At 38.1% G+C, this 26,655-nt stretch overlaps 3 protein-coding genes across 4 annotated transcripts in view; 2 read left to right on the forward strand and 1 right to left on the reverse strand.

Annotated features, from left to right (window-relative positions):
• Nucleotides 1–1,047: 1,047 nt before the first annotated feature.
• LOC113078663 (fibrous sheath CABYR-binding protein-like) lies at nucleotides 1,048–5,978 on the reverse strand. The gene is made up of 8 exons (XM_026251028.1): nucleotides 5,548–5,978; nucleotides 3,186–4,781; nucleotides 2,804–2,895; nucleotides 2,516–2,566; nucleotides 2,044–2,413; nucleotides 1,755–1,931; nucleotides 1,464–1,552; nucleotides 1,048–1,266 (listed from the first exon to the last, which is right to left on the reverse strand). Exons 1-8 carry the CDS (start codon nucleotides 5,807–5,809, stop codon nucleotides 1,237–1,239), a joined length of 2,667 nt encoding a protein of 888 aa, XP_026106813.1. The 5' UTR covers nucleotides 5,810–5,978; the 3' UTR covers nucleotides 1,048–1,236.
• Nucleotides 5,979–12,291: 6,313 nt separating this feature from the next.
• LOC113078770 (inhibitor of growth protein 2-like) lies at nucleotides 12,292–14,679 on the forward strand. 2 transcript variants are annotated; one of them, XM_026251099.1, is made up of 2 exons: nucleotides 12,292–12,633; nucleotides 13,390–14,679. In XM_026251099.1, the coding sequence occupies exons 1-2, from the start codon at nucleotides 12,495–12,497 to the stop codon at nucleotides 14,085–14,087; spliced, it is 837 nt and encodes a 278-aa protein (XP_026106884.1). In that variant the 5' UTR covers nucleotides 12,292–12,494; the 3' UTR covers nucleotides 14,088–14,679. The 2 variants fall into 2 exon arrangements, with proteins under 2 accessions (XP_026106884.1, XP_026106945.1); XM_026251160.1 differs by lacking the exon at nucleotides 12,292–12,633 and adding an exon at nucleotides 12,930–13,065.
• A 3,004-nt stretch (nucleotides 14,680–17,683) lies between these two features.
• The window catches only part of LOC113078943 (storkhead-box protein 2-like), a 47,116-nt gene continuing 38,144 nt past the window's right edge, over nucleotides 17,684–26,655 (forward strand). Inside the window, exon 1 of the mRNA XM_026251190.1 lies at nucleotides 17,684–18,864. Coding sequence (XP_026106975.1) covers nucleotides 18,543–18,864 — 322 coding nt within the window. The 5' untranslated portion in view covers nucleotides 17,684–18,542. The remainder of the gene's footprint in view (nucleotides 18,865–26,655) is intronic.

A 26,655-nucleotide genomic window follows, 5' to 3' on the forward strand; every position in this document is an offset into this window, starting at 1 on the left:
AACTGTAAAGTACATTTAAACCCATCCTCTGAATCTTGTACATTGTTTGAAGGATCTCTTTCAGCTTTGCTTTTCATGAGACCTATTTTTAATATCCTTAAAACATATACATATATGTGTGCTCAGTTGTTTTATTTTCCTTAACCTGTAACGCTGTTTTGCTTTTGTTTTCTCTGTAGTGTTTATTGATAGATATATATTTTTTCTCTTTTCATTGACTGTTTTTTAACTGTTCTGGTCTTATTGTATACTTCCACTGCCTACAGAACACTGGCAATCAGGAATCGTTTTGCAAGTCAGTTTCAGTGTTCGAAATCCTATATACTACTCTTACTATTTCAGCTGTATCCAGTATGTATCATGTGCATAATATGCAAAAAATCTGCATGCATGGAATAAACGGATGACCTATTATAATTGCGAGAATCTGCTCAATATAACTGGTAACAGTACAGAAGCTGTGTTCTGAATTGCATACTACCATACAACTCCTATGGTATTGTAGTATTCAATTTGTATACTGTGAATGTTAGGTGAATTTTCTGTATGCATGGAATTCCCGGATTACCTACTACTTTTGCTGAAATCTGATGATCTGTATGCATCTGAGGATGCTGCATGCATCCATGTGATGTTTCATGTTCACACACGGGAGAGAACTGGACGCAGGAAATAGTAATTATACATGTAACCCTTTTATATGGACATATATACATGTTACTGTAACAGCCAATGTCTATTACAGTATACAGCATAAATAGAGGGGCGCAGATACATTGAAATTCAACAATAAGCTTTAAGAAGGTTAGCTTTTATTTCAGTACTGTAAAAAAGATATTTTAGAAAATGAAAGAGTTATACCATAACTCTAAACTCAATTGTGTATTTTAGATAATGTCATGTCCTACGATCTGAGAAACTGACACTCCACTCCACCGAACTATACACATAATGGTTTCGATGTTGTTTTACTTTAGGTATTTATGTTCAGTGTAAATTTTCATTAATTAATGTATTCATTGAAAAACTGTTTTTAGAGCACTGTCTTTTTATTGATGTAATATAATATATAATAAGACCATACAAGATAAAAGATTATAAGACCATTCAAAAAAACTAAACAACAACAACAACAGTTTTTCACTGAGTATGCAAGAATGGAAATGGAGCTCTGGGTCATGATGAACTGTCAGTAGATGACAACGCCTGGGCTGGCTGTGACAGGGAACACGGCCACTATTTGCCGAATTTCTTCATATCTGAGCCCTGAAATAAAGGAGAAAAAAAATCAGGATTATTATTTTTTAAATTTTAATTTGGAAACTGGAGTGTCTTCCTACTGTTGCAAATTATCATCTATATATGTACAAGGATAGGCTACATACCACACAAAAGGATTTCAGAATCTTTACAATTTATAATAACCTCTTTTTTTTTACTTTGTAAATAATTTAATTCAGTACCTTAAACCATTCATGGTGCAGAATCTTGGCCAAATCGAGTCGCTCTGCTGGCTCACGCTGCAGGCAAGAGCAGATCAGTTGGCAGCACTCTGCAGAAAGATAAGAGAGACTGATTATTACTTTTAGCTTCATTATTCTAAACTGTACAACTAGACAGGTCTGGATGTTAGAAATCTGGACAGAAAAATCCTGCATTAATTACTATTATTCTTTTGCCTCTCATGTTTTCTTCTTCTCTTTTGTATAATTTAGAATTACAATCAGCTTTCTTTGCTGTCATGAAGTTCTTACCTAGTGATAAGCCAGCTATACACCAACGGTTCCGATTGATCATAATCAGGTCGGTGTTATCTGGAAATGTCCCGCATACCAGCGAGAACAAGAGCACTCCCAATGAATATACCGTCGCTGGCTCCCCGTGGTACTTGCCCTCTGATATGAATTCGGGTGGACAGTACATTCGTGTGCCTGTCAGAAAAAGAGATTTTGTGTTATGTGCATTGCATTACCACAGCATTTTGTCTAGGTGCCCATTAGCATGGTACTTGAGTGATTCCTATTCCATGGCTTCAATACATACCCCTGAATGTAGTATAGGGTGCCCTTTGAAGGAGGTCGCCACACCCAAAGTCAATTAGTTTGACTTCTAGGGTGTCCTTGTTGATCAGAATGTTTTCCTTTTTGATGTCTCGGTGGAGCACTCCACGTTGGCAGCTCATGTAAGCGGCTTGTGTTGTCTGCTGCATGACAACCCGAGCCAACTCCTCGTCGATTCTTCCTCCATGACGCTGCACAAAATCAAACAAGTCCTCGCAAGGAATAGGCCGCTCCAGAATCATGATGCAGTATTCACCCACATCCGTCCAGTCCAGCAGCTGGATTATCTGGGGAACTCTGGGGCCTTCATTTACGAGGATTAAAAGAGCTACCTCCAGTGGAAGAGGTTCAGGCTGAAAGGAAACCCAGTTTTAAGATGGTTAAACAGAGGTGGATTCCCAAATACTGAAAACAGCCACTCAAGGGAAAAAATATAGAAAGCACTGTCTACTTACAAAGCTGATGTAGTGCATATGCTCTGTTTTCTTGACAAATTTCACTGCCACCTGATCAACAAAACAGAAGAAGAATTTGTATGATAAATATTTATAATTAACATGTGTAGAGGTCATATCATTGAAATCATTATTCCTGAACAGGTATGTAAAGTTTTGTGAATATAAATTCCAAGCAAAAATGTAAAAACATAAGATACACTAGAAGGACTTGCACCAAATGCAAAAGGATGAAGATAAGATATTACTGGCTAGGTAAAAAAGTAGTGAATAAATAAAACATGATACCTCAAGGCCATCCTTCACACGCCTCCCTTCATAGACGGCTCCAAATCCTCCTTGACCCAGCATATTGCCGACTTCATAGTAGGAAAAGATGTCTATAAAAGATAAATATTTGACATTAAAAATCAAGCCATGTCCAACAAAGTTTATATTTATTTAACAAAAAACTGTCAAACAAATTTCTCTCATCTTATATAATTTACACATGCAGTTTTATCAGATCAAATTAATAAAAATTAATTTGGATATTTTAATTAGAAGTAAAACAAAATTATCAAAACAGTTTTTTTCCATAAGAACTTCAAATTCTTATTCATCAATTACCACATAAAAATCAGTTATTAAGTATACATTTCCAAAGTGCAAATGAAAGGCTGATTCATACCTGAGCAAGGATCAAATAAAGACTTGGTGTGGCCTGGAGTTTGTAGGATGTCCGCACTCCAGTCAGACACAGCAGGTACTGGACCTTGGAGTGCATCAACACTCCAGTCAGACTCGACCTGGGCTGGAGCTTGTTGGGCTGGAGCTTGTTGGGCATCAGTACTCCACTCATACTCGACCTGGGCTGGAGCTTGTTGGGCATCAACACTCCAGTCAGACTCAACCTGGGCTGGAGCTTGTTGGGCTGGAGCTTGTTGGGCATCAACACTCCAGTCAGACTCGACCTGGGCTGGAGCTTGTTGGGCATCAACACTCCAGTCAGACTCGACCTGGGCTGGAGCTTGGCGGGCTGGAGCTTGTTGAGCGTCAACAGTCCATTCAGACTCGACCTGGGCTGGAGCTTGTTGAGCGTCAACACTCCAGTCAGACTCGACCTGGGCTGGAGCTTGTTGAGCGTCAACACTCCAGTCAGACTCGACCTGGGCTGGAGCTTGTTGGGCTGGAGCTTGTTGAGCGTCAACACTCCAGTCAGACTCGACCTGGGCTGGAGCTTGTTGGGCTGGAGCTTGTTGAGCGTCAACACTCCAGTCAGACTCGACCTGGGCTGGAGCTTGTTGGGCTGGAGCTTGTTGGGCATCCACACTCCAGTCAGACTCGACCCGGGCTGGAGCTTGTTGGGCTTCAAGACTCCAGTCAGACTCGACCTGGGCTGGAGCTTGTTGGGCTGGAGCTTGTTGGGCATCAAGACTCCAGTCAGACTCGACCTGGGCTGGAGCTTGTTGGGCATCAACACTCCAGTCAGACTCGACCTGGGCTGGAGCTTGTTGGGCATCAACACTCCAGTCAGACTCGACCTGGGCTGGAGCTTGGTGGGCTGGAGCTTGTTGAGCGTCAACACTCCAGTCAGACTCGACCTGGGCTGGAGGTTGTTGGGCATCAACACTCCAGTCAGACTCGACCTGGGCTGGAGCTTGGTGGGCTGGAGCTTGTTGAGCGTCAACACTCCAGTCAGACTCGACCTGGGCTGGAGGTTGTTGGGCATCAACACTCCAGTCAGACTCGACCTGGGCTGGAGCTTGTTGGGCTGGAGCTTGTTGAGCGTCAACACTCCAGTCAGACTCGACCTGGGCTGGAGGTTGTTGGGCATCAACACTCCAGTCAGACTCGACCTGGGCTGGAGCTTGTTGGGCTGGAGCTTGTTGGGCATCAGCACTCCACTCAGACTCGACCTGGGCTGGAGCTTGTTGGGCATCAGCACTCCACTCAGACTCGACCTGGGCTGGAGCTTGTTGGGCTGGAGCTTGTTGGGCCTCAACACTCCAGTCAGACTCGACTTGGACTGGAGTTTGTTTGGCATCAACACTCTGGTTGTTGATGGTGTGGCCTGGAGCTTGGAGGGTGTCAACATTCTGGGCGACCACAGTGCAGGGTGGAGTTTGGAGGACTTTTTTACTAGGTCTCATACAACCAAAAAGTACCTTCCAAATCGACTTTTCACATTTCTCCTTCTTTCTTCCTCCTTTCGCCCTATCCACATCAGAGGCAAGCTCAGTGCAGGCCACATCTTGAAGGAGGCCTTGGACACTGGAAATCTGGTCTAAAGAGGAATGACATTAGCCATTATTATGAATATAAGATAAATACGATATGACATCCTCTTCTTAGCGCCTACTCATATTACTGCAAGTACACTAGCTATTAACTATGAAGTCATTTTTTCTGATGCTCGGCAGTGCTCTATAGTGCAAGCATTTTCATTCTCATGTGCAAGTGAAAAATTACTTCAGCATGCAAGTGATGTCTTCCCAATACACTTTATAACAACTTTCATATAACATTAATATTTATTAATGTTTCATATAACATTAACATACCATAATTGACATTATAAATACATTAATGCTTAACAGATATTTAAAATACCTTTGAGTGTATACTAAAAATTTATTTATTAAATACATACTAAATATACTAAATACTGTATACTAAATAAAAAAAGTAATGCCTTTCAAGTTTAATCATATATTTTCTTATTCATATTTGAACGTTCTTTCATAGACTATTGATCTGTTAATATTTTTTTAATGAAAATTGTTCTTCAAGATCATAGACTGATTCATTCAAGGCTGAAAATGGCTATGAAAATGTGACAGCATCTATTTTCATGTGCCATGTATCAAACACACAGTTTTGTTTTTCAATGTTTGAGCAAAAGTATTTTGTATGATGTAACATGACCCTAAATTTTTCACTGTGACTTATTTTTTTAGGTGCTCATGAACTAAAAAATAAGTATATAGTCCTGGACAGACTTAAGCAAATAAATGCATTTTATATTCTCATAACTTGGTCATGTAACTTACTATTGGTGTTTCTCCTAGACTGTAGCACAGCTGCATCAGCTCCCTGATCTTTTTTCTCACCCTCAGATGAGCTTGTCTTCTCTGTGTATTTTTCACCAGCTCCCCTATTACCAAATAGTGCCTTCCAAACCCTCTTAATCTTTTTTAATTTCGTCTTCGTTTTTCCTCTTTTCACCTCATCCACTTCAGAAACAGGTTGTGTTGAGGTGGGAGTGGTGAATGGGTTTCCACCGCTTCGCTGGAATAATGTGGTGCTGTACATGGTTGGAAATTGTACACTTGACCACAATTCTCAGCTTTTTTGCAGTGTGATATTTGATTTTTCAATCTTATTTTTTAACTGCTGTTCTTTAAACTGCTGATGAGCAAAGTTGTAGATGACCAAAAAGCAATTTGTAACAAGTGAAAAGTTATAAGAATGAATGCATGCAGTTGATGATGATCAAAATCGCAAATGAAGTAATAATAAGAGTTGCAGGCTATTTTATTCTTACTTTCATTGTGACGTCATTTCTAGAACACGATATGTTCCGCAGATTCTAAGGCAGCGGGTGACTTATTTGACATGGGCGTGGCTTTGACGTCACACTCGGGCATGGGCGGGGTCGTATAGGGGATGGGCGTGGTGTCCTACGTCACACGTGGATGTGGGCGGGGTTGGATGTCCACCGCAGGCTGCAGCGAGCCCTATTTGGACTGGCGACGCTAAAGGTGTGCAAATGCTTATTTGCTAATTTCTCTCTGTAGGCGGAGCCACAACTTAAGCTTGGAACAGTAGGCATATATACTTTACACCTTCACAAGGAATTTTTTGTTGTTGTTCGGGACATCAAAAGCGTTGCAACTCAAGTAAGAATGCTTCAGTATTCGTTTTGATAATCTTTGGTGCAGTAATGTAAATATAAGTAACTGTTAAATGTAATTGTAACATGAATTAAAATGCTCGTTTGGTAGCATTTATGTTATTTTAAATATATCTAACGTTATGCATTCTTGGATGATAAGTTTATATTATTTCAGTTTAAAATGTCTGTGGGGTAAATTTAAATAATACAGCTTGCTTCAAAACACAAGACTTTGATTATGAAATATATTACTGAATAATGACTGAATAATGTCTTTTTCGTTTTAAAAGTGTTACGTTACAGTCGTGTTTCATCAGACTTTTCACTCACAATACAGTTGGCACAAATTAAAACTGCAGTCCGTAACTTTTTGGGGTTAAAAATGATCCAAAATCAATATTTGAGCAAGTACATAACCAGTCAGTGTTAGAAACTATCGCCTTACTTTAGCCCGATTCACAACGATTAATTTAATAGTAAGTTTTCTAATTCGGTACGGGTAGGTTTTCGCGGGAAATTACTTGCGTCATTACATCACATATGTAGTAAAGTTGTTGTCCCGGCTACTAGACATGTTTTCATACAGTCTATGGTGAGGATCCTGCAGGTGGCGGATCGTTTATTTATAGCCACAGCAGCTGTAATTAAATGTCAAGAAATAATCAAGAATAATTATACGAAACACATGTGAATTAAATTACATTTTATTCCAGTTTTAAATGGGTTTCTAATTACAGATAGCCTGGGTTTAAAAGACAATCAGTTCGATTAGAACAGTTGCTTTTCGGGTTAAAATAATGAAATTCAAATGATGAGACAATTAAAGACACTGTACAGAAATTGAAATCTACATGCTAATACACATTATACTCATAACCACACAATGCTGATGTTGTTAACATTAATAATTTGAGCATAAATAATAATAATAATAATAATTTGCAGGGTTTGATGTGTTATGAGCTAATTGATCGTTAGATTAAGTTATCGTAATGCTTTTTAACTCGGTTGGCATAAAAATAAAGCATGGCAGACATGTTACTTACTTGTTCAGAAGACAATATATGGTGAAAATTGTTATTTGGGTCATATATTCCAAGACGTAGGGTAGAATCTGTGATTACTAAGTACGGTGAATATCCACACCGCGGTGACTGACAGTTACACATTCAGCTCAAAACAGATTCATCCGCGCTGGATCACACCCACGCATGGAATATAATTCCGCAAAAGAACTGCAATTCCAGGTTTTTAACGTAGATGGCGACAAATATGCAAAATTTACGGACTGCAGCTTTAAACATAAAAGCAGTTTTTGTCTTAATCAGCTTTTCGACACATAGTCTGGCCCTGATAATAATAACATATACTTAATGCTTGCTCCATTTATGCAAATTAGTTTTTTGTGAATGAATGGCTTGCACTACCTTTTGCTTTGGTCTTCGTCAGCACCACAGTCTATGGTCAACACCCGCTTGCACAACCTGCTGGTCAGCTGATATAATGCATTCCCTTGTGAAAAAGAAGTGCACTTAAAGGGTTAGTTCACCCAAAAATGAATATTAGCTTGTGTTTTACTCACCCTCGAAGCATCCTAGGTGTATATGACTTTCTTCTTTCGAACAAATCCAGTCAGAGTTATATTAAAAATTGTCCTGGCTATTCCTAGCACTATCATTGCAGTCAGTGGGTGTTATAGTTGAAGAGTTCACAAGTTGTCAAATAAAGCGATAGCATTCATAATAAAACGTGCCTCACACGGCTCCGGGGGGAGAATAAAGGACTTCTTTAGTGAATGCATGCGTTTAAGTAAGAAAAATTAAAATTTCACTTTTCACTAAAATTATATTTCACTTTTCTCTCACTTCTGTTATTTCTCACACGCTCATAGGCTCAAAACAATTATACAACTGGATCAAATGAGTGAAAGCAATAGATACACACTCTAAAAAAAAAGGTTAATCGGCGGTTCTTTGGGGAGGTTTAAGTGCTACAGAGCAGTGGTCCCCAACCTTTTTAGCACCAAGGACCGGTTTAATGTCAGACAAAAGTTTCACGGACCGGGCTTTATGGTGTGATGGATAAATACAAAATAAAATGATACGACTGGCATAAAAACTGTGGTATATTGTAAATATAATAATAAACATGAATCCACTGTGTATTCGTTTAAAACTTTATTTAGCAGCGTCCTTTTAACATCGTGCCAACAACATAACATGGATAACATCCTCTCTGCCCACTAACCCACTTTTTTTTCACTGATTATGGTCACTATGGTGACGTTTAAACATGCCTAAAAAATAAGATGCACCACAAAAAAACGAATATAAAATCCATGAAAAAAACAAAGAGCATATGGCCTTTTTCCAAAATAAAAGATCGTTATGGCTCAGCACACTTCCACCTCCTTGTTATTTGTTTTGCAAAAATCCACCGCTCACGGCTCTTCTGGTCCAGTCAGCGCAAGGCTGTGCCACAGTGTTGTTTTGTGTTGAGCGAGTACATCATGAATCCATTTTCCAAACCGTGTTTTTGTCTTATCCTGAATCACTACGGTACACTTTTAATAAGTGTTTATATTCAGACTATTTTAGTCTGGTTGGGGTCGGCAACTCTACAGAGTAGCACAGTACCTGCGTGACTCGCAATAGATGTAAACAGAGAGAAGTAGCTCCGGCTACAATGTTCTTCCGCCAGACGCGAGTGCAAAAAGTTACCAACTGCAGCTTTAATGTAAATTATTTATTCCTTCTTGTGCGGCCCGGTACCAAATGACACACGGACCGGTACCGGTCTGCGGCCCGGGGGTTGGGGACCACTGCTATATAGCACCACCTTATAAAGAACCTGTTAATCCCCTGCATGGTTCTTCAGTGGTTCTTCAGCGGTTCTTTGGGGTGGTTAAGGTGCTATATAGTATCGCTGCTGTACATAAAGAAGCCTTTTTTTTTACTGTGTTTGCACTTGGATGGGATTAATGGAGAACAAATTAAATTAAACTTTTACTAATTGTACCTAAGATTTTAACTTATAATATATATATATATATATAAACACACACACACAAACAGACCGACACAATATTTATTTAATGAACATACACAAAATAAAATGTCTCTGTAACTCATTTACACATACCTTATAAAAGCTCTGGTCTTGAATTATCCACAATGTTTTTTTTCTTGTTTTTTTGTTTTCGCAAATTTACCAATTAAAATTTTTTTTACAAATGTTTTTTTAGTGAATTGTTAGTATTTAGAAAAAAGTTAGCCTTTTTTGGAAAGTATGTTAATTTACTGTACATGTACTCAATACTTGGTATGGGCTCCTTTTGCTTTAATTACTGCCACAATTCGTGGAATGGAGGTGATCAGTTTGTGGTACTTCTGAGGTGGTATAGAAGCCCAATATACCACCAGAAAATACTCCAGAAATTATCTACAGGGTTCAGGTCTGGTGGGTTTGCTGGCCAGTCAAGCACACCAACACCATGGTCATTTAACCAACTTTTTGTGCTTTTGGCAGTGTGGGCAGGTGCCAAATCCTGCTGGAAAATGAAATCAGCATCTTCAAAAAGCTGGTCTGCAGAAGGAAACAAAAAGTGCTCCAAAATTTCTTGGTAAACGGGTGCAGTGGCTTTGGTTTCCAAAAAAGGCCAATGGACCAATACCAGCAGATGACATTGCACCCCAAATAATCACAGACTGTGGAAACTTCAAGTACTTCAAGCAACTTGGGCTATGAGCTTATCCACCCTTCCTCCAGACTCTAGGACCTTGGTTTCCAAATGAAATACAAAACTTGCTCTCATCTGAAAAGAGGACTTTGGACCACTGGGCAACAGTCCAGTTATTCTTCTCCCTAGCCCAGGTAAGACACCTCTGACGTTGTCTATGGTTCAAGAGAGGCTTAAAGGTACAATGTGTAAGATATTTGCAGTAAAATGTCCAAAAACCACTACGCTAGTTTTATATATTTTGTCCAGCTGATTACTAACAATATCTCTAATGTTTTTAACTACTTGTAAATTCCCATTCTAAACAGTGACACAGGGCAGTGCAGTCGTCTGTCAATGATGTTAGTTACCCTTTGTTACCGCCTTTACTGACGTAGAAACCACATGACAACAGAGTTGTGGACAAATGCGGAAGTAGTGTCAAGCGTCCAGCAAACCACTAGCTTGCTTTAAGCAGTTCCTTATTTACTACTTCTTGAATGTTTTATGGTGGATTGTGTTACTTATTTATGGAACATAATTGCTGTTTACCGTCTGCCGCTGGTTCTGTCAACAAGGACAGCTCCTGTAAACTTGTGTTTTACTCGACAGATGAGTTGTTTTGATTCGTATCTTTACAGAAAACGTATGCTATTATAACAACCAACAACATTAGTATTATGCGGCATACAGGTCAAACGCAGGGCATCGCATCTCTAGACTCGCGCGAGGACGCGTCTGATCCATAGTCTAATCACGTCTTTGCATTGACTTTGTATGTAATCTACTCACGCAAATCATTGAACTCGCATTTGAAAATTCTGACATCAAGCACAACATTTATAAAACTTTACCTCATCCGTTAAATCCATGATTTATATTTCTGTCTGATTGATGGCCGTCAGCGGTTGAGTAGAAGACAACAAATCCCATCATCCAACGCACCTTTTTAGCGTCATCAAACCACACGATTGTTATTGTTTTAATAGAGCGCTCCTCTCGTGGCGGGTCCTACAACCTGTACATTTAACAAGAGGAATATGACAACTGTAGCCAAATTCCTTGACATGTCTGTATGCTTTGACCCCAGCCTCAGTCCATTCTTTGTGAAGTTCACTTAAATTCTTGAATCGATTTTGCTTGAGGTTGTGGTTCTCTTGGTTGGTTGTGCATCTTTTTCTTCCCCACTTTCTCCTTCAACTCAACTTTCTGTTAACATGCTCTGATACAGCACTCTGTGAACAGCCAGCTTTTTTGGCAGTGAATGTTTGTGGTTTGCCCTCCTTGTGAAGGGTGTCAACGATTGTCTTTTGAACAACTGTCAGATCAGCAGTCTTCCCCATGATTGTGTAGGCTAGTGAACCAAACTGAGAGACCATTTTGAAGGCTTTGCAGGTGTTTTGAGTTGATTAGCTGATTGGCATGTCACCATATTTTAATTTGTTGAACACACGTTGAAGGTGTCACTTATGCCAACCTGTGTCTATGTGTTCCCGAGAGCTGATTTTTCAGGGGATTTCATTCTTACCATTCTAAAATAGATTAGCTATTTATCACTGATGGCAAAATTCCTTGATTAAAATAATTTATAAGTGGCGTTTATAACATACCAAAATACATTTGCATCATTGATGATTGTTGGCTATATAAAATATTAGGAAACAGGATAAAAATGTATTATGAAGAATTCATTAGGATGTTTTATTTGTCTTACTGACTGCCCTACTGTTTTTACATTTTATTATATTTATATTTTTATTATACATCTGTATCTGTTATATTTACATGTATATTTATTTACGTGTCTGTGATTATATTGCTCTGTCATCTTTTGAGAACTCAAATAAAGTATTCTTAAAATCTTAAATCTAAGTTGAACTTTGAGTTTCGGGGCCTTTTTTTCCATCAGTGGTCCCTAGCCCCTATTAATTTATAGCTCTCTGTACAGAAGTTTTATTCCCCACCCATTACTTCATCTCATCATCAACAATATACAGCTAACACGGTGCTGACGTCTATGCTGTGTTCTTATGGTTCGATCTCGCTTTTAATGAATCGAACCTCCGGTTCCATACGAACTCTGGACGCGCCCAGCTGATCCCGCGATCCGCCCACATCTCTGCAACGCCACCCTCCATTTGCTAAACCTTCCGAGGATGCATTTTATGGGCTGATCCTACGCATGCGCACATCTGATAGTTTTGTTTGAAGGAGTTCTCTCGTAGCCAGAGAAGACTCGACTGAATTTGTCCGGAAAGAGTAGCTCTCCACAAGGTTGCCAACTACCATCCAATTTTAAAGGAACCTATGAGTGAAAAGCACCTCTTTTTAAGCCGCAGTTCTCCTCGAAAAGGCGCATAGCTGCTTGATGCATTACTATCATCATGTTAGGGCATTATCCAAACGTGGAAAAAGCGCAGCTTGTCAACTACGTGGAGGATTATTTGGAATGTGTCGAGTCGCTGCCTTTGGACATTCAGAGGAATGTGTCGTTGTTACGAGAGATCGACACCAAGTATCAAGGTAAGCGAAACATTTGGTGTATGGTCCCAGCGCGATATGATGGATATTTACGTTCATTTACATCGTGTGCACTTCGCCCTGTAGACCGGCTTCGTTTCGATCCCTCACAATAACATAGAACACATTTTTATGAAACATTTATCAGTGCTTCCAAAGCTGTCCACGCCCGCTGTGTTTGGGTTGTATTTGGTCTTTGGCATATTCAGCTGTGTATGTTCCAGTAACACTATCCTACAACCAGTGATCAGCCATTTTGACTAGTGCATACTCTCTACTGTTGTTTAGCTGTGCTCTTTTAACGCATCGCTTTAGTTGCCATAGTATCGACGTAATGGTGCTTTCAGTCGGCGTGTGTTTTGTTCGCATGTAGCCGAAACATCCACAGCTCGATGTCGACGCCTTCGAGTTCGACTTCACACTTCGCAAATGAAGGTTACTGTTCAAAATGACTTAAATGCAACGAAAATGATTAATTTACGTTGTTATTTCATGATTGTTAAAAATAATAATAAAAAAAACCCTACCGAGGAGCATACGCTTGGGCAGGTAGGCAGCTCGTATGTTTTTGTTACACAGCGGCAGGGGTAGCACTAGAGCAACCCTAGCATGCGAACAGCAAACAATCGACTGTAGTATGTTAAAATGTGGCTTTGTAAAATCTATTGGGCGTGCACAAGCTGCCTCCCTTAATTTTCTAACATTTTGATTGGAAGTATGCGTCACCTCCTCACTTTCTCTGCTTTCTGTGCCACTCAGAGGTCCTCAAGGAGGTGGATGAGATCTATGAAAAGTACAAAACGGAGACTGACAGCGGGCAGCGCAAGCGACTGCAGATTCAATTGCAGCGGGCACTCATCAGCAGTCAGGAGCTGGGAGATGAGAAGATCCATGTGGTCACACAGATGATGGAGGTGGTGGAGAACCGCTCGCGTCAGATCGAGGCCCACTCGCCTTGTTTCTTGGAGCCGGGAGACGCCGAGCGACCTGCGGAGAAGGTGAGGCATGACCCTCCGAGCACCTCGGCAAACGTTATGCCTGAACGCTCTTCAGCGCGGCGACCAAGGCGTCAACGCAACAGCGAGAGCCGTGACACTTGTTCCAATGGAGCCCTGGAAGACCTGGGCGAGGAGCCTCCGCCGCAGCCCCGTGAGAAGAAGTCCAAGTCGGCGAAGAAGAAGAAGCGCTCCAAGGCCAAGCAAGAGCGAGAAGCATCACCGGTGGAGTTCACCATCGATCCCAATGAGCCCACCTACTGCCTCTGTGAACAGGTGTCCTATGGGGAGATGATTGGCTGCGACAATGAGCAGTGTCCTATTGAGTGGTTCCATTTTTCCTGTGTTGGACTGACCTACAAGCCCAAGGGGAAATGGTATTGCCCAAAATGCAGGGGTGACAGTGAAAAGACTATGGAAAAAAGTGCAGACAGGGCCAAGAAGGATAGGCGGTCCAGGTAGTGCCTTACAGGAGATGCGCTAGATTGTTTAAGTGAAAATATGCCTTTGTGGGGATTGGCGATTTTTGTTTAACTTATGTTGAAAGGTTCTCCTCATGCACTTAGCTGAAAAGTTTCCAAACAGGTGCTGTTGTTGCTTTTGCATTTGGAAACGATCAACAGACGTAATTAACCCTGGCAACACAGATGTTTAAGATACTGCCATTAATGTCAATAATACAACGAAGAGTTCTTTTTCTAGGCTTTTTATTTTCTCTCTTAATTGTTGATTTCGGTAAGCCTCTAGAGTTTATACATGTTGGAGGTCACCCGTTCTTGGGTAGTACATGGTGTTAAAAAATGGGGGAAGTGATCAAAAAGCACAGGGTTTGATGAACATTGTCAACACCTTTTATTAGCATTTCTTGTTCTTTTGTTCCACATTTTAGAAAATATATATATGAAAACACACCTCTGAAATGTCTTCCAGTGAGAGAACAAATTCATTTTCTTTGTTACTGTTTTGGAGTGATGTTTTTTTATTTTTATTTTTTTGTTAAAAATTCTTTTAAGTTTCATCTATTTAAATAAATCAGTGCTTGTTACGTCTCTAATCTGCTTGTTGTTTGTGTCACATGGGTAATATATACACTACCAGGCAAATGCATGGACACAAATCTTTGCATATAAAGGCTTGTTCTTGTTTTTAGTATAAATCATGCCTATGCATGAATTTCTTTACAAAACCCAAAGGTTTTTTCCTTTCTTTATTTCTTAAACTTTTTTTCTTCATACTGAAGGGGAAGCAGCCACCAAGTGTGCAGCATACATGATTTGAAGAAGCTAAAAGCAGGGTTTCTGGGGGTCCCTAAATAGCTAATTTAAGGCCTTTAAAAATCTTAACTGGTGCAAGTAAGTCTTAATTATGATTTAAAGAGGTTTTAAATTTAGGGACGGGCAGACAAGAATTGCGATTATGGCTTAATTTATGATTAAACTTCAAAAGGCTATGATTTAATTGATAAAATGTGAGCACTGCACTGCTTTGTGTACTACCATTATCAAGGAAACCACTGTATTTATGCCGTTTAATATACGTCTCCTGAGAATGAATGTGCATTTTCTATGAGCTCGTCCACTGTTTTAGTTCAGACCAATGTGAAAATCAGTCCACGCAGAGTTGTAAATGTGAACTGGTGGATCGATAAAAAGACAATGCATTATAAAAATCTAAACAATAAAAAAAGATATAATTAAATGATTAGTAATTATTAAAATTAATACAATAATTTATACTTTTGACTTCTTTTCTTAGAAATGGTTTAAAGATCTGAACTGTAAAAAAAAACACGTAACATTTTTTAAAGCCATTTTATAGTTAAATTTGTTGCCATATACATTGAATATGTTATCATAGACATTGCCCTACCTCGCTCATATGGTATTCATTTTATTTGTACAGGTCTTAAAAAGTCTTAAATTTGAGCTTAGAAAACTGCAGATAACCTGTAAAAGACTAAAGTTTTAAATTAAAATTTTATTTGCATTATTTCATTGTTTTGTTTGTACTAGTCTTAAATGTGGAAAATGGTACATATAAAGAATGAGTATTGGTGTCCAAGATACAGTGATAAATGGTGTATAAGATACAGTGGTATTTTGACTTATGCTAGAACAGAGTAGAATTTTGTTAATTTTGTTTATATTTCACTCTGTGAAAGCCCAATAATAATAAAAAATCTTAACAACGTAAAGAAAATAAAAAAGTTATTGTGACTCAAAGTTTTTGCTGTGTTGAGGTAAGTTTAAACTGTGATATTTTACAGCTTTATCATGAGGTGTTCTTAGAAATATCTCTATTTGAATGGGATATAATTCAATGAAAAATTGCATACATTATATATTTTCAGCGGTCAGACATATATAGAAAAATCTGAATTTAGAAGCATACCCTTGTGAAACTGCCCAGGAAACACATGGTAGCACTGACCACATCAAATCATACAATTCTAGTCTTTGACAATATAAATAAAAGTCTTGCTTGCCAGCAGATGTCACCATAAAAGCACAAGTGATTCACAACTGGTTTTGCCTCAGAGCTCAGATTTAACTTTTTTCAAAAAAAAAAAAAAGTGCTTTTAATTACAGCTCATTTTACAGTTGTCTGCTGGAAGAAATCGCATTCTCTGAAGAAAAAAAAAACAGGGTTAAAGTGCATCATATATAGAGTAAAACTACAAAACATTAGGCCGTTAGGTCACCAGTTAATTTAAGCATTGCAAATGTTGATCATTAGTTTTCAATATATATTTATTCTGGGTTACAAAGTATTCAGGATTTGTTAACTTGGAATTTCAAATGATGTAAGAATTCAGCTGTCAGTTAATAAGTATCTAGTGTGAAATGCAATTAATTTCCATTGTCATCAATACTGCAGTTACCTGGGTTTGAAGGAGCGTGTGAAGAAATACCTTTTTATCCAAACAATTGCAACCCTGGGTCAGGATTTGAAAAGGTTCAGTCTTGTTCTTTCTAGTCATACTCAGATAACTAAACAAGAGGAAACACTCTGGGAACTTGGGAACCGAAAGCTGACACCAAAGCTTGCGTGCCCTTATCTGTATAGAAGTTATTTGATCAAGGCCTTAGAGAAATGAACCTCACACAAATGCAAACAAGGCCAAATTCTTAACAATCCACAATCTCACACTGCCTACCTCAAAAAAAGAAAGAAAAAAAGGAACTGATGATTTAGAAGAAATACACAACTTCCACAATTTTTTTAAGCTTTTAATTTAATTATCTATTTCAACTAAAATTAAATAATGTTGGCTAAGAATTCTTTATTTCTTTTAATAAATTTAATATCCTACTACGTTGTGGCTGAGGAGATTCTATTCAGTGCCTTTTGAGCTTTAAAACCTTTGAAAAACAAAAATGAAACATCATAAAAAAAAGTCCATGTCAAAATTAATGGCCTTACCTATACATTTCATATAAACACTGACTAACTAACAAAATATCTACAGTATACTGTTGTGGAAAAATACATAAAGCTTAAGAAATCCATGAATTACTTCTGGATTTTATTTTATACATATTTCTGATAACCTTTTGAAAAATAAGTATATATTTCATTAAACAAGTGTCCATTTCTTATAATTTCGCTGTACATTTCTTTGTTTACTATATATAATAAAGCTCAACTTAAACTTACTGCTCAGGAAATGCATGCTGTGGGCCTACATGAATGATTTTCTTGAAGGATTGACAATTAACCATGATTTTATTAAACTACTGATTAATAACTAAATATAAGCTAAATAAATCAAGATGAATACAGATATAATAAGTAGGCCTTTGTTTTGGACCCAAAGCATTGTGTGTAGTAAAATAAAAATCGTATTTTCCCTTTTTAATCAGCCTAATATAATTTTACTCGGTTGAAATGCAACATTTTGACATTTTGCATCAAGAACTAAATGCACCGGATACAATGAATGAGCCGGTTACATAAAGTAAAACATAGGACACAGATATAGCCTGAACTTTTATCTCCTCTTTTAAGTCCACCCTATCATTTCCTTTCGTAAAAAGTGTTAAAATGCATTGCACTAATCTGCGAGTGCCAGCTCTCGCTCTGCTTTCCCCGTGTTCACCTGTTGCGAGGCTCGTGCACTATACTCGCGATGTTTTGAAGGCCGCCTGTAGGTGGAGTCAGGAAAACATCTGGTGATCCGCGCGCTCTCTGTCGACACGTCCAATCTAATCCGCAGCACCGGACAGCGGGCGCAAGGCGTCAGGGATAAGACCCCGACGCCTCCGAGACGAGTCAACGGTGTGACATCAGAAAGTGTACGGTCTGTATGAACACCCCGTAACGTACAAGACCGACTGGAAGGCAACCACGGAGTGCACTAATGAAGACATAAATAAGAAGGGATGAAGTCATCTCCTGGGCTTTATGGCCAGCAAACATCACCAATGAATGCAGTGATCGATCAATCCACCGTTCAAGAGGCCTCGATGGTGGAGGAATCGGTCTCGCTTGCTCTCGGCCGTATGCGCAGAATGTCGCGGGAAAGGTGTGGAAAGAGGCAGGCTGAGATATATTAATACGGACAGACCCATTGATCATTCAGCTCAGCTCAGCTTCTTTGCCCATCAGTGCAGTGCCTGGTTAATATTGCCCACCGGACCGCTGGCATCGGGCTATGGGCGCACCGTACAGAACGCGACGTTTTAAGAGCTATTTGTTTGATAAATAAATGACATTGGTGTCTCTCTCGCGTGTCATGCTGGTGGACCCTCCACCGTCACGCGCAGCGCCTCGGCTCCTGGACATAAACTGAAATACGGTGCAATGTGTTCGTTTTGGAAATTCAATAAGGTGCGCAATAAAACACCGTGTGAGTGCCGCGAAGCATCGGACAGGCTCGCAATCCGCGCCGTGGCCTGTGCGTGAAACGCGCCGAGAATGGAGAAGTTCCTTCAGATAGCGCCCCATTCCCTGGCCATAGTGCTGTCGCGGGTCAGCGTGGAGGAGGCGGCCACGGTCACGGAGAAGCTTCAGCACCATCACACCGGCTATGAGATATTCGCCGACTTCAAAGCGGAGAACATGCAGCACTTCTGGAATAAGAAAGTCACGGACGCCATATCGGAGACCTTCTTCTTGGGCTGGATAGATGAACATGTTCTGCTCATTCAAGGCAAGGAGGATCATTTGGAGGTCCTGAGGGAAGGATGGACACGGAGAGCCCTCAAACCACCGCGGGGCTTCGAGATCAAGTGCATAGGTAAGCCTGACCAAATGGTACACACAGGGACCCTTGATGGACAGCAATGGGGAAGGAAGCAGCCAAGTAGTTTTTCGAGGAATAATGTGGGAGAACGTTAGTGCCAGTGGGTGCAGAGGTTTGAAAGAAATGTGAAAATCTTCTCCATATTGAAGATGCAGAAAATTCAGTGTGAGGTTCTTATGTGGTCCAGTTTATCTGTTTGAATCTACAAGGCAGATGTTTTAAGAAGAATGCAAAAATGTAGAATTAAAAATGGATTAAGTTACCTTGCCATGTGAGAAAATGATTTTACTGTAAAAAAAGTGTTTTGGGTAGTGTAAAAATAAATAAATAAATGTACATATAATACAATGTACATATAATTACAAATAAATATTTAAACAAGGCATATCTTATAGGCCTATATTTAGGGGTGGCACGGTTCAACGTTTTTATGGTTTGGTTTTTTGTTTCATGGTTTTAGAGTCACGGGACAATCCCTTTTTAAATCTGACAACTTTGGACAAATGTATGTGGCAACAGAAATTTGCAGATTTATTTTAAAGCCATAGGCTCCACAAAGTCCTTATTGCTTTTAAATATAAGGCCAAGGGCCAAAGATACATTAAAAGGATAGTTCACCCAAAAATGAAAATGTTATGTTTATCTGCTTACCCACAGTGCATCCAAGATGTAGGTGACTTTGTTTCTTCAGTAGAACACAAACTGAGATTTTTTTTACTCAAAACGTTGCAGTCTTTCAGTAAGATAATGGAAGTGGATGGGAATCACCACTTTGAGAGTCCGAAAAAAAAAAAAAACATACACAAACAAAACCAAATTAATGTCCTAACTGTCCTGAGCGTGTTCTCAATAGCCGATGTTCTGTCGATTTGTGCTACCCTGTCAGATTTTCCATTAAAACATTGGGTAGTACAATTCGACAACGAAAAATGCAACCTGTAAAATGATGGTTTATTAAAATCTACACCTACCACAAGTCTAAACCTACCCTTACAGTAATGCAAATACAGTAATTATGTGTTATATTTGTGGTTGAAGCTATGAAGTATACAGCTACAGGAAACCAATAATCTTTTTTTTTTCTTCTACATATTAAAAGCCTAAACCTTGCCCTTACGTTAATGCAGATACATTAAATATTGTTGTTTAGCATGAGAAAAAAGATGCAATATTGATCTGCACATGTGCAGTAAACCCTGACATCATCTTCTTCTTGCTTTATGGGGGATCGCAGACTTATAAGTGCATTACCACCATCTATCTGTCAAATGGGCTATTGGCACTCTATCTACAATCTCAATTAGGAGTGTCAATGGTCCTTTTGACAGATAGCTGGCTGTAATGCTCTTATAAGTCTGTGATCTGCCATAAAGCAAGAAGAAGAAGAGGCCCCACGAGCAGGCTAGTGGTGGAAATTTTTATTCTTTCAAGAGATTCGTCCACTTTCAGTTCGTTCAACAAAATTATTCGTTCAGATTCGTTCACTGATTCATTCAGTGACCATTTCATCATATTACATAAATACTCAGCAGGTGGCAAAAAAGTGTTAAGTCAACAAAGGTATTTACTTGTGGCAAAAAACTATTTAGCTTTAATGAAATGTGTGAATAATCTACTTATTAAAGAAATAAATTATAAATAAGTTGTTCACATGAATAAAGCACAAGGTTTTTAAATTTGGATTTATGTTCCGTATGCTCAATATGAATAAAAAAAGCGGATGTGCACAGTAACTGCGCTTTGCATCTGCTTTCTGCTGATTGTTGATCGAGATCGACATGCTAAATGGCCGACTGAACCGGTACACTCTTATTCATTTAGTTCACAAAGGAGATATGTACCACTTCATTCATCTAATTAATTTCATTCATGAACAACATGTAGGGTACAATTTGTCATTTAGTTCACGAATGGGAAGATCTTTTGATCTCGTTCAGACTCTAATGAAACTCGTTCAGTGAGGGGCGTATTCATTCACTACATTCGACAAATCACATCTCATAGTTGAAGGCTATTGGCTCAAGATTAAGTCATTAGTCATTAACAGATTTAGTTAGCTATCTGGTTCACTGATCTACGCATGCGCTGCTAATAGCGCCGCCCTGCTGTGGAGGGAGGAATTTCAGTGAACAAGAAATGAGTCAATGGATTACGTGAACTAGAACGATTTGTTCACCTAAAAGATTTGTTCAATAAGAACGAGTCATTCACGAACGTAACATTACTAGCGCAGGCTGAAGAAGACGCGAACACACTCAGGACAGTTTAGACATTACAGTGAAAATCAGAGGTAAAAATCTATATAAATACAGTTCAGTTCACAGATTGATCATTTTGTGTCTTTACACATCAATGTATTATCACTAGCCGCAGGGTTCAATTTGGTTTTGTTTGTGTATGTTTTTTTGACTCTTAAAGCTACCATTGATACCCATCCACTTTCATTATAAGACTGATAGACTGCAACGTTTTGAGTTAAACATCTTAAGTTTGTGTTCTACCGAAGAAACAAAGTCACCTACATCTTGGATGCCCTATGGGTAAGCAGATAAACATCAGATAAACAAATTTCATTTTTGGGTGAACTATCATTTAAATCAAATGCCTTCCCAGTATCATACAGAAACACATTTTATGAGGATTTACTTTGTTGTAAAACAGGCTACTGTTGATATTACTTTCAAACCATCCATTCTGACTGGTTCACCCATTTTTAGCTCCAACACTCCCATAAACCTTGATTATACATGTTCAAAGTTAAATCATTCCACTGGAATATACATTATAAAAAAATGAAGTGCACAAAGATATGCTTTATCTCTGTGGAAATTTCCTATCCTTAACTGTCCGAAAACATTGATTTACTTAATTGTAATTTATTTTATATCAATCTTTAAAATATAATAACCTTTAGCAACATATAAAAAATGTTTAATTATAATTAAATAACAAGAATCTGTAAATAAAATGTTTTCCTTTCATATTCTGGTCTTATATTCCACCCATGGCTGTTTTGGCTCTTTGTACGTGTTCAAGGCTGTGTAAACAAAGGATATTTTCAAGGGAGAGACTGAAGAAATGGGCCTCCAGTCACACATAATGCAAACATAAAACAAACCTGTACATATTACTGCACTATCAGCTCTAAGGCAAATTCTTCTCATTCCGCTACCTGGTACTGAATGATTTGTTCTGGATTGTGGTGATATGTGTAGTATTTGCAGATTTGATTTTAGGCTTTTTGCCTTAAACGGGATGATATACATTCCAACTCATAAAATGATTGATTCTTCATTTTGAATGTTTGCAGTGATTTGGAATGATGTATTAGTTTGAAAGAAACATTCGGTTTCTGGTTATTTGTCAGTTCATTGTCTGCAGTACCTATTAATTTCATGATTGGACAAAGCTCTTTTTTTTTTTTTTTTTTTTTTTATCAACATACATACAAATTAAATGACTGATACAGTACATCACTAACTTCTTTAGCATCAGCTCATATATATATATATATATATATATATATATATATATATATATATATATATATATATATATATATATAAATATATAATAGAATTTCATGTTATTTGTCATTTGAAAGGATTGTTTTTGCTCATCATCCCTTATATTGATATCCATGATGGACAACCAAAGACAGCCAATAGACAGGCCTTAACCATTTAACAGTGACTTAAAAGTGTTTTTTTTTTTCATGTTTTCCTCAGCATGTCAAAAACTTTTTTGTAATAATATTTGGAAAGGTCATTTAATCATTATAGAACCTAAACAAAGCATCTTGCTTGTGTTGGATGGCCATATGTCATCTTTTTCTTGGGCATGTCCTGGCTAGGATTTCAACATTTTGGTTTTCTGTTGACGTGCTCTATATAGTCTTCACATATGTGTATTTTCCTTGTTTTGACTGTTTTGACAAAGTAAGTCGATTGTGTAATGCCTGCATGCTATGATAATAATAAACTTTATTTCCAGACCCAGAGGGATCCATAGTACAATACAAAAACACATACATAGAGAAAAAAAAAAAAAAAAACACAATTAATAAATATACAAGAAGTAAAAATTAACCCTCCACAGTGTTCAGTGTCTAGCATACAGACATGTACACCATTGGTTCCACAGTCTGGACGAAAATCTTACAGAACTTCGTCTAGGGTTAGCCAACACAGCAATTAGATCATTTTATGACTTTCAGCAAGAAAAAATTGACCAGACCAAGGCGAATCCAGGAAAAAGAGGATGTATGATCACTCTTGTGTATCATGTCACTTAAACATTTATGTACCTATATTATATGTTACATAAATTAGAATGCAAGATTAAATTGCAATTTTAGAATCTGTTTGTCTTTGTTCAATTATGCTTCTGGAACATTAAGTGTTTTTGTTTTTTTTGTACACAGCAGTGTTAAATAAAAGTGTCCCCTTTGTACAACCCCTTTATAACTTATCTCAGGAAACCAATTGTTGGCAGGGTCATAGATGTTCTATTCCTTGAGCTTTTTTCTTTCTTCCTCCTATGCAGTAAAACAGGAAAAACAAAACCAAAGACTCAAAGTTTAGAATGTGTTTTTTTAGATGCATAACCCAGACATCACCCCTGCCATCTAGACAGTTAAAAAAGTTTCCATTTAGTGCTAAATATGTCTTGACATATCACAGGCCCCTCAGGTGTGTGATTATCATAAGCATGACAAACAAGCAGTGTCAAGCAGAGTTCATACCTGTTTGTGTGAGTAGAGGGAAGCTTGTTTGTGCTCAGTGATTTATCTGCTAAGGGTGACATTAACTCGCCTTAAGTGAGGAACCTTTTCTTAAATCTTTGAAGTCTGTCTGGTAAAACTTAATTGCAGACATGGAGTTTGACTCAAGCTTGTATCAAAGCTTTTGAAGTCAACAGCCTGGTGTTTTTATACTCAAAGTTTAAACATATTTAGATTTATTTTATGCAGTCAAAATAATGCATAAAAGTAAGGTATAAAATATACTATAGTTTAGGAAATGTTCATGAGAGTAGCTGCTATATGATAATACTGCTCTTTCTTTGTCTTACAAAAATACATATAGCAAACAAAAGTATTCTAACTTGGAGAATTTCGATATTGAAATATTTCCAACATAAACAAAATGTGAACAGTTTCTTCAAAGTGTGAAAGACATAACCTGCAATTTCTTCTTCTAAATTAATAGAATTTCAAGATGTGTAACACAAAGCCCCATATTTTCTTCTGGATGTCAGGATGAATTGGGATTAAGATTTATACTCTGGGTAGATTGTGATGGCTACCTCTTATGTCTTTGTATTACTTGGAGGTCGCCCAGAAACCATGAAGTTTTAGATTAAACACACACACACACACACACAGAGAAACTTAGAGCATTATAGTAACCACACTCTTGAGGAGATCCTGAATAGTAATCATTTTGTGGAAAAGTGAGAATACCTCTTTAAACGTTTATGTTCTATGTTCAGCATTTGCCAGGACTCTGTTAATGGAATGTGGATGGCTGTCCATAGATCAGCTTGTCACAGGGAGGAAATGAACAAGGACCGTGATAGTACAGTGTCCCGAGACGTTGTGTGTACACATGGACTGTGGTGGCAGGTCTGCTTTGACGCATGATGGGAAGGAAGGCTGGGGGACAGGAAAGGGAACTATGTGGCAAGCGCTAGAAGCCTTGTCTTCAATAGAAGGAAAGGGAGGAGTGCAGAAGAGAATGAAGGGAAATAGGCAATGCATCAGCAAATCAGCAAGTGTGGACAGACTGGCTCAGTCATAGCCAACTTTTCAGACAAAAGGTGTTTGACAGTTGGACCACAAGTTTCATGTTTTTATGGATTTATGCTTTATGTTTCACATTATCATAAGAAATCAACTTTTCCTTACTTGATTGTTTGAAGAAGAACTTGTACAACAACAATATATTGTAATATTTGAGAACTCTAAAGCTAGGTTGCAATAACGGCTTGTTCTGAAACCAAAAACACAATGAGCTAATACAGGTCAATGTGATCTCATGTATTTGATTGATGCATAGAAAAACACATACAAGTATGCATTTGAAAAAGATATGCATGCTCTCACGGAGTGGGTTAGGATAAGATTTTTAGCAATGAACAACTTTAACAAATTTAACTCCGTATCTCACACAAAACTGTTGTATAATAGCAGAGAGTACTTTGAATGGAATTTAAAATAAATTATTGTGAATACACTTACCTGCATGATACCTTTTTCTTTATACTTTATGTATTCTTTAAAAATGGTCAGATTTAGAGATTTAGGTTTAGAGATAGGAGGTGGATTTGTGAAAAATTTCTATATAGTTGTCTATTGTAACTAAAAATATTGTTATTGTATTGGTTACATTTAAGTTTGTGGATAGGGCTTAGGGATCTCAAATATATCTATGCAAGTATAAAAATATATTTATGATATAAAGGAATCATAAATATTTTACATGTTACTGCTTACATTTTAGATCCTGTCAGTGTATTGTAAGTTTCAGCAACCGCCTATACAAACAATTAGGTGTATTTACCTGTAAAGTGTTGCCTATTAACAAAGATAATTAATTGGTTTTATTCAAGTAAAAATATGATTTTTGAAGGTATTATATTACTTAAATGTACTTGGAATTATTTTGTATTGTTGAACACATTAATTTGTGCCAGCAAAACGAAATTTCATTGGTCAAATCAGCTCTTTAGGGTAATAATGGCAGGTCATTGCTTTTTACAATGTAATAGACACCAGACAAACTAACAATAAGATATAATAGTTAAATGTTCCTGACTGTATGTAGCACCTACTGCTCTGCACATTCTCCAGGAGCATCTCAGCATTCAAAAGAGCAGCTGAAGTTTTTTTTTTTTTTTTTTTTAACTATGTCTGTAATTATTTAAAAAGTATCTGTTACTATTTACTAATGTCCTTTTGACCTTCTGTGTGCCTGGCTGCACTTGCTCCTTGTTCCCCAGTTCGCTTGAGGGGTTAAGGTTTGTTAGATGTGTCACCAGGTGTGTTGATTATAACACCTGATCATCCGCAGAGAGTAAATCATGTCTGTGTGAGAGAGGTCAGCAGTAAGTCATATTGACTTGTGCTCCCTCTGTGGTGTCTTACTGCATATTTGGCTGATGTGGTGTTTGGGACGCTGACGCCTGTGCAGGTCTACTTTCAACACTCCATTGTAAATCTATCACTCCTGCTTGGGCTTTACTGTTTGGGCTTAAATCTCAAATAATGTTAAGAGCTTTTTCTGTGGTTGACTTACAATTTGACAATATCATATTCATATTTATATACTTGTATTTAATTCAAGTTATACAGACCACACTATAAATTTCATTAGTGGGGAAAAAAAGACTTTCATCCAACTGTTGAATTGACAATTTGATGTTGACAACATGAATTTATGCAGAGAAATGTGTGTGGTCCTAAATGAATCAAATGGTATTAAGTTTTAATATTTGAAGTTTTCACTCATTAACTTTATGCATTTTAGCCCGCCAGTCCATATCTGAGCTTCCTCTTTGGGCAAATATATTTTTGATTAATTTTCCAGTTAAAGCCCAGCTGTGGCTTTGATCTTTGGCCTGTAAGGAGATCTGTTGTGGAGCAGTGCTCTCCTTTAGCCTGGAGCCTAACCTACACTTCACCTTCTCTCTCTTCTGCTTCATTCTTGTGCCATCTTGCTGAGTGGTGTCTTATCGGTCTTCTGTGTATGTAGACTCGGAAGAGACTCTGAGAACGCTGAGAGG

This window comes from Carassius auratus, chromosome 1 (genome assembly GCF_003368295.1).
Source record: "Carassius auratus strain Wakin chromosome 1, ASM336829v1, whole genome shotgun sequence".
NCBI classification, from domain to species: domain Eukaryota; kingdom Metazoa; phylum Chordata; class Actinopteri; order Cypriniformes; family Cyprinidae; genus Carassius; species Carassius auratus.

Bases quoted from the DNA above. Each gene is read 5' to 3' on its own strand.
- LOC113078663 (XM_026251028.1), bottom strand. From the start codon at position 5,809: ATGTACAGCACCACATTATTCCAGCGAAGCGGTGGAAACCCATTCACC. The intron at 4,782-5,547 runs GTAAGTTACATG...ATTCCTCTTTAG, and splicing joins GTCTAGGAGAAACACCAATA to ACCAGATTTCCAGTGTCCAA. The intron at 2,414-2,515 runs GTAAGTAGACAG...GTTTCCTTTCAG, and splicing joins ATATGCACTACATCAGCTTT to CCTGAACCTCTTCCACTGGA.
- LOC113078770 (XM_026251099.1), top strand. From the start codon at position 12,495: ATGTTAGGGCATTATCCAAACGTGGAAAAAGCGCAGCTTGTCAACTAC. The intron at 12,634-13,389 runs GTAAGCGAAACA...TGTGCCACTCAG, and splicing joins GATCGACACCAAGTATCAAG to AGGTCCTCAAGGAGGTGGAT.